This window comes from Zingiber officinale, chromosome 1A (genome assembly GCF_018446385.1).
Source record: "Zingiber officinale cultivar Zhangliang chromosome 1A, Zo_v1.1, whole genome shotgun sequence".
Taxonomy (NCBI): domain Eukaryota; kingdom Viridiplantae; phylum Streptophyta; class Magnoliopsida; order Zingiberales; family Zingiberaceae; genus Zingiber; species Zingiber officinale.
The window spans coordinates 135569121-135575921 of NC_055987.1; the positions used below are offsets into that span (position 1 = coordinate 135569121).

The 6801-nt window shown below is 41.6% G+C and overlaps 2 protein-coding genes across 2 annotated transcripts; one reads left to right on the forward strand and one right to left on the reverse strand.

The window, feature by feature from the left end:
• Nucleotides 1-880: 880 nt before the first annotated feature.
• On the reverse strand, nucleotides 881-2230 carry LOC122034524 (leucine-rich repeat extensin-like protein 3). The gene is made up of 3 exons (XM_042593815.1): nucleotides 1998-2230; nucleotides 1757-1838; nucleotides 881-1644 (listed from the first exon to the last, which is right to left on the reverse strand). Exons 1-3 carry the CDS (start codon nucleotides 2016-2018, stop codon nucleotides 983-985), a joined length of 765 nt encoding a protein of 254 aa, XP_042449749.1. The 5' UTR covers nucleotides 2019-2230; the 3' UTR covers nucleotides 881-982.
• Nucleotides 2231-3151: 921 nt separating this feature from the next.
• Nucleotides 3152-4112, forward strand: LOC122034533. Its single transcript, XM_042593828.1, has 3 exons — nucleotides 3152-3381; nucleotides 3466-3523; nucleotides 3695-4112. Exons 1-3 carry the CDS (start codon nucleotides 3243-3245, stop codon nucleotides 3837-3839), a joined length of 342 nt encoding a protein of 113 aa, XP_042449762.1. The 5' UTR covers nucleotides 3152-3242; the 3' UTR covers nucleotides 3840-4112.
• Nucleotides 4113-6801: the final 2689 nt, after the last annotated feature.

A 6801-nucleotide genomic window follows, 5' to 3' on the forward strand; every position in this document is an offset into this window, starting at 1 on the left:
TAATGTATTGTGAATGTTAAATGTGTATATGAATGTTATATTTAAATTTAGATGTAAACATGTAAACAATATTTAACTCGTGTAAATGAAGGGGCGCTGTTGAAATTTTAGCTAAACTTAGCGACATAATTTTATTCATGTGGTTAATTTAGCGATGAAATTTTAATTCTCGTCACTAATTTAGCGATGAAATTAAAATTCCAATTAGTGATTGAAATAAAAGTCAGTCACTAAATTAGCGAGTAACTCAAAATTTTCATCACTAATTTAACGATAGATTTTAGCCGCTAATGTAGCAATGAAATTTTATTTTGGTCGTTAAATTTAGTAATAGATTTTAATATTCATTACAAATTTAGCTACGGATTTTAATGTATTAGCGATGAAAATTTTTGCAATTGAATATTTTCATTGCTAATGGGCCATTAAATGCAATTAGTGATTAATTGGCGATAAAAATATCGATGACTAATCATTGTATTTCTTATAGTGCGGTCAGTCCTCGTGTATTTTTTTAATGCAAGGATTGAAAAAAAATTGGGTTTCTGAAGTTTTGATCGGCTTCATCCAGATCCGACGCAATGCTCAAATTGCTCTCAAATGTCGGCAGAATCATCAGTCCAAAAGACGAGAGGAACCTCCAAAATGCTTGTGCTAATTGACGTGTGAAAAAATCTGAAGTCTTTTGGTTAACGTAAGAATAGAACGTTCCGAGTTTCCAACTTTGTCCCTTCTTCCCACCTTCCAATTACATCAATTGCCTTCCAACCCTACTGCGACGGCGAAGCACCTTAACACCGGCCCCCGGGGAACTCTTTTGCAGCCTTGATAAAGAGAAGATGATGCACTATTTGATCTTTTAAAAAAAAAAATAACAAACTTGATCGGAGAAGCGTTTGATTACTAATTCGATGTTACAAGGTTTATTTATTATCAATCATTATGCATGGATTCATTATTCGCACAAGAGGAGGAGATTAAATTACATGATGGAGCAGCCGTAGGAGGGTTCGTCCTCGCACACGATCTTGTAGCACGGGTAGCCACCATAGTACATGGGTTGCGGCGGCACGGGATCTGCCATAGGTTGTGGTGGCGGCGGGGCGGCGGTCACGTGGCCGCATGAGCAGCAACGGCAGCACCCGTGGTGCGGCTCGTAGCAGGGGCACGGCTGGTAGCAGCAGGGCCACATCGGGGGCGGAAAAGCCCACATAGGAAATTTCAACACCACCTCCGGGGGCGGCGCCGGCTCCGGCTCCGGCTTGGGCTTAGGCGGTGGTTCGGGTGCCGGTGGAGGCGGTTTGGGGGCGGGTGGGGGCGGTTCGGGAGCGGGCGGGGGAGGTTCGGGGGCAGGCGGTGGTGGTTTTGGAGCGGGAGGTGGAGGTGGAGGTTCCGGGGCCGGCGCTGGCGGTTCGGGTTTGGGAGGGGGTGGAACAGGTTCAGGAGGGGGAGGAGCTGGTTCTGGCGGCGGTGGAGGTGGAGGTGGTGGTGGTGGTGGGTCTGGTTTTTTTATCTCGACGTCTTTGATCACTTTGTAGGCCATGCAGCAGAGCTTCTTGATGAAGCAGTCGGGGTTGAAGGGGCCGGAGACCGTGACGGTGTTCTTCTTCGCATCGTAGGCGATGGAAGTGATCTTGAATCGCTCTAAGAAAGATACACGGATTTCCATAAAAGAGAAAGTGATGAATACAATTGTGCCAACTTTGTTCATCAATACTCTTGAAACATAAGAAGCCAGAAACGCTTATATCCTTACTCTGGAGCTGGCACAGACTGCTCTTTATCTTCTTGGAGCAGCAGCAGCATTCGAGGTCGACCTTTATGATAATTGTGGCGATCTGCGAAAATTCAGAGCATCAACAAAATATGCTGCTTCGTGAGTCAAAAATTAGATACAGTTCGTTAGCCGATTGTGCATCTATCGATCAGAACATTATCGGATCAGAATTAAGAACTCCACAAAAACAAACAAACAGAGGAGCTGCGGAATTAAGTACCTTTTGCTCTTTCCCTGCCATCTCTTGCAAGATCTTAAATCTGAATTGAATCTGAGAGGATAGAAGAGGACGGGAGATGGCTCTGCTTTAATAGATTTTTTTTTTTTTAACTCATATAAATATTTTTAGCGGTTGCCAAACCTAATAGCTCTGGAATGTACCCTCACCTTTCTTGATGGAGTTCAAAGCATGATCATATAATTTTACCCTCATTGTAGCTCTCTGTTGTATTCGACATTAAAAATAGATTGAATTTGGGACCGCTTAATTCCCTGAATTATTTGTAGGCATTCAGAAAGAAATACTTTTTAATTGATTCTGATGGGAATAACTAAGGATTACTGTGATCTGGACCTGTACAATAGGATAGCCTTGCTTATGATTTGGACATCACCTTTGGCCTGTAATTGACATGGATCAGTTTGGCACCAAACGTAGCGCACTAACCTTGCCTAGTCAATAATCACTATATATAAAAGATCATTGCTGAGTAGGAATTCTGTTTGTTTCTAACTTTAAGTTACATCTTGAGGAGCTCCAACCCTGCTTCAAAAGCTCTTTAATGCAAATGGATGAGTACAAAAACAGGCTCTTATAACATACATGCAGACTCTTTTACCCCCTTGTTTTTTACTTAGCTTTAGCCATGCCAACTAGAATCACGTTACGTGTTTCCTTTGCCCATATATCTCAAAGTGAATGTGAATATTTATTACCTCATCGTTACTGGGCATCATCAGATAATCACCATGCGGTATGATTATTGTTTGGTAAACGATCAGATCCCTTAGTGACAAGGTAGACAGAGGCACCACAGCAGTTTCTTTAAAACTCAAAAGAGATATAATGACACAAAAACGTAGCTAAGACGCACCTCCAAAGGACTCCTAAAGTGACACATTTGGTACTACATCACTTTCTCATTTGTAAACAATCATTTTGAAACAATCAAGAGATATGAACAGAAGTATTGATGCTCTACCGCTGTCAAATAGTTTACACCATTGAAATCTTATGGCTTACCGAATGTGACAATGATAGGACTATTTTTTTTTCCAATAATTGAATTTAAGTCCTGAAATAAGGGAAGTTAAAAATAAATAAAACTAAAAAAAAATAGAAAAGGAAAATGGACGGATTAGATGCATAGGGAATTAGAGCTGGGCCATTGCAACCTTATCCACTTGAGAAGTATTGGATTGAAGGTATCTCCCAAGCATCCACGACATCCTACACAACAGAGACATGGCTCATCTCTCCATCTCCGCCCTTGCCAATGCCTTTCTTTTCCCCAAATCACATCTTCTCTTGTCTTCTCATCCTGCTCCTGCTCCGACGACAAGGAGAAGAATCACAAAACCGGGCCAAATCCATGCAAAGATGGGTATAGTTTAGCATGCATGAAAGGGCAACTAAATTAGCACTTTTTATGTCTTACAATTCAAGGTTTATTGTTTCGGGTATGCAGGTGGAGAGACGAAGCCTGGTAAGAAGAAGTTCATCACTAGGGAAGAAGAGCCAGATCAGTAAATTTGCTCCCTTTGTCCTCTAATATTTCTTTACCTAGATGCTCTATTTACTTCAATTCCAAAAATTACATGTTTTTTTAATGAGTTAACATTTATCTCAATTAATTGTGAAAAAGAAATAACACGTTGTAGGCAGAAAAACACAATTTTAGATTTGAATTTTTGCAGATATTGGCAAACAGCAGGAGAGAGGGAAGGAGAGAACCCCATGAGGACCCCCTTGCCTTATATCATAATCTTTGGTATGTCAACTCCTTTTGTTATCTTAGCCATTGCCTTTGCCAATGGCTGGATCAAGGTCCCAGTGAGGTGATGAGCATGAGCTGGAGTTGGAGATGAACCATGATATATATATAGTTGAATTATTTCAACTAATTCCAACAAGTATTGTCTCCAACATTGCTGGAGTTGGAGATGAACACTTAAGAAGATCATGTTTTGCTAAACTATGTTGTTCTTGTATATTTGAACCTTTCTTATTCATAACAGAACAAGAAAAAGGGAAACTTGTTTTCTGATCTTATTATGCAGTGCAGTCAATGTTTTGATACACTGGTGGTATAAAGAAGATTTGAGATTTGAAACATGGAGTCCGTGCGCCTTCTTATTGATGAATATTAACATGTATTCCATGTTTATTTGGAGGGAAAGAAATATGCAGAAAAGGGAAAGTGGACGGATTCGGTCCTCAATATTTACTTGGGATTCTGCCTTGTAAGTACTCAATTCGTCGGTACTCGTGACTCACACTAGTGAGTCTGTCACTTGATAAGGTGCCAGGAAAAAACTTCATGACTCCCTAAGTATTTGGCTAATTATTTGATGATCAATTATTAATTGATTCTATAATTTTTTTTTTTAATAATTTAAGGATAGATTATAAGAGATATCCGAAATAAACATTGATATGATGAATAATAAGGGGCCCCGAAGTCAAGTCAAAGTCAAAGAAGACGGGTGACATGGTGATCAAAGTCAAGGAGAGATCAACACTTGGAGCTAGCATGGTCAAATGCCTTGGGAAAGTGGCCTAGCCGATCGGACCAGAGGTCCAATTGGATCTTGAGTCCCTCAGAAACTATGAAACCCTGAGCTGCATTACCACCATTCAGAGTTGAGTCCTCTTGGTTACTCGGAGATAACTCGATCAATTATCTGACTGGATGATTTATCCACTCGAACCTATGGTATGATTGAATACGCTGGACAGATGGCCTGACCGGACTTTGTAGCCGAATGGAGAGGGCGAGCAGGGTTGAGTCCTCGAGAGAGGTATCATTCCATAGCTTACCCGACCTCGCCTACAAATGATATCCGATCGGACAACAGAGAGGGCTCGGTCGGCCTACCAGTAAAGCATATTAGGGATCTATCAACCTAATGGCCTAATATTCCTTTTTAATGTCTTATGTAACAGTTATCAGAGAAATAAAGGAATATTCCCTATGCATTCTTTACAAGGAAAGCTTCTATTCCATAAATCATAAAAGTGGTGGATCGATTTTTGGAAGTGTGTCGAATGTTCGGTCCTTTTCTGGAAATGTCTTGATATTCATGCACAGAGGAAAAGTAATTAATACTATAAAAGAGGGTCTCCATCTACATGCGTAGGGGCATTACATTACGCGAGGTTATGCATTCAGAATCCATTGTCTTCACTACTGTTCGTTGCATTCATTTTCCCGAGATCACCTATCTAACTTGAGCGTCGGAGTACCTATGCCGGGAATCCTTTCCTGGCTAAGTTGTTGACATTTTCCCCTCTACTTTTTGTTTTTGACACGCAGAAGCGCTCAACGTCACTATATTCCAGTTCATAGTCTTCTCATGGTCAATATCAGATCCACTTACTCAGCGCATCATCTTTTCCGATTTCAAAGACGATGAAACGTAATCATCTTTTACTATAATAAATAATTGTTTTCTACTCCCTCACTTCATATGACCTTCCCAATCCTTGTGATCTTCTAAACTCGTTCCAATTGATGACTTATAAAATTAGCATATATAGGCAGAATCATGGAAATGGTTAGATTGTCTCAATAACTCATAACATTAATTGATATGATATGTTGTGAGTCGCCCCAAAGGTTAGGTGGAGTAATAATTAAGGTGATGTGATAATTAAGTTCAAAATAAGGTGCAGCCAAAGTCAAAGTGTATGTATTTGAACAAACTTAGCTCCCCACCTCTCATGGGTAAAGCTCCCAGCATAAACCTGACCAACCCTAGAACCGGTTTAACCTCCAGGGCTCAGTTCCCCGCTTCTCATGGGCAAGACTCCTAACATTCATTCGATCGGCCCTATAGTCGATCGGGCATTCGGGGCTCAGCTTCCCACTTTTCATGGGCAAGACTCCCATCATAAACCCGACCTGCCCTAGAGTCGGTCGGATCTTCATCACTCAACTCCACACTTCTCATGGCCAAGGTTCCCTGTTGGGACCGATGTACCCGCTAGAGGGGGATGAATAGCGTTTCGTCACGCTCTTTGCGTCGTTTGCTTCGTCTTGATGATAATATGCAGCGGAAATACAATACAAGACTCATACAACGCTAACAAGTAGATTTACTTGGTATCCACCTCAAGATGAGGTGACTAATCCAAGGATCCACACACGACACGCTATCTCCACTATGAACAACTTCTTCTCGGTCGCAGCCGGAGGCGGAGAAGCCTCGTACAAACTCACACACAACATAAACACAAATACAAGAAGAAACCCTAAGAATACAAGTGAATACCCTTTCTTCTTGCTACTTGCTGTTGCCTCTTGAACATTGAAGATGCTCCTCAAGTGCCTTCAAGAACTGGCGTGAATGCTGGAGAAATCGCCGTGAGAATCGATGTAAGCTCGCTGGAAAAGATCGTAAGAATCTGCAGAGAAAACGTTCCGCAACAGCTATATCCTGTTCTCCCAAACGATTGAAATCAACCCCAATCGATTGTCATGCCAGCTCTGCACAATCCCAGCGTCCATCACCTGCATCCTGCGCAACGGTCGAATCTCAATCGATTGGTCAATCGATTGGGACAGTCTGAATTGATCGGTGGATCGATTCAGAAGCTTTCTGTTTTCTCACGATTGAGCAAGAACTCGCAGCTCCAATCGATCGACTTATCGATTGGAGATTCCCTAATCGATTACTCGATCGATTGGGAAGACCTCTGTGCTCGCGACTTATGCTCCCAATCGATCGACCAATCGATTGGGTCATTCCTTACTTCGCAGCACACTTCAATCGATCGGCTGATCGATTGGACCCTGGTTCAA

Excerpts from the sequence above, each read along its gene's own strand:
- LOC122034524 (XM_042593815.1), bottom strand. The coding sequence starts at position 2,018 with ATGGCAGGGAAAGAGCAAAAG. Across the intron at positions 1,839-1,997 it reads TGGCAGGGAAAGAGCAAAAG|ATCGCCACAATTATCATAAA; the intron begins GTACTTAATTCC and ends GAATTTTCGCAG. Across the intron at positions 1,645-1,756 it reads CAGTCTGTGCCAGCTCCAGA|AGCGATTCAAGATCACTTCC; the intron begins GTAAGGATATAA and ends TATCTTTCTTAG.
- LOC122034533 (XM_042593828.1), top strand. The coding sequence starts at position 3,243 with ATGGCTCATCTCTCCATCTCCGCCCTTGCCAATGCCTTTCTTTTCCCC. Across the intron at positions 3,382-3,465 it reads CCAAATCCATGCAAAGATGG|GTGGAGAGACGAAGCCTGGT; the intron begins GTATAGTTTAGC and ends TCGGGTATGCAG. Across the intron at positions 3,524-3,694 it reads AGGGAAGAAGAGCCAGATCA|ATATTGGCAAACAGCAGGAG; the intron begins GTAAATTTGCTC and ends GAATTTTTGCAG.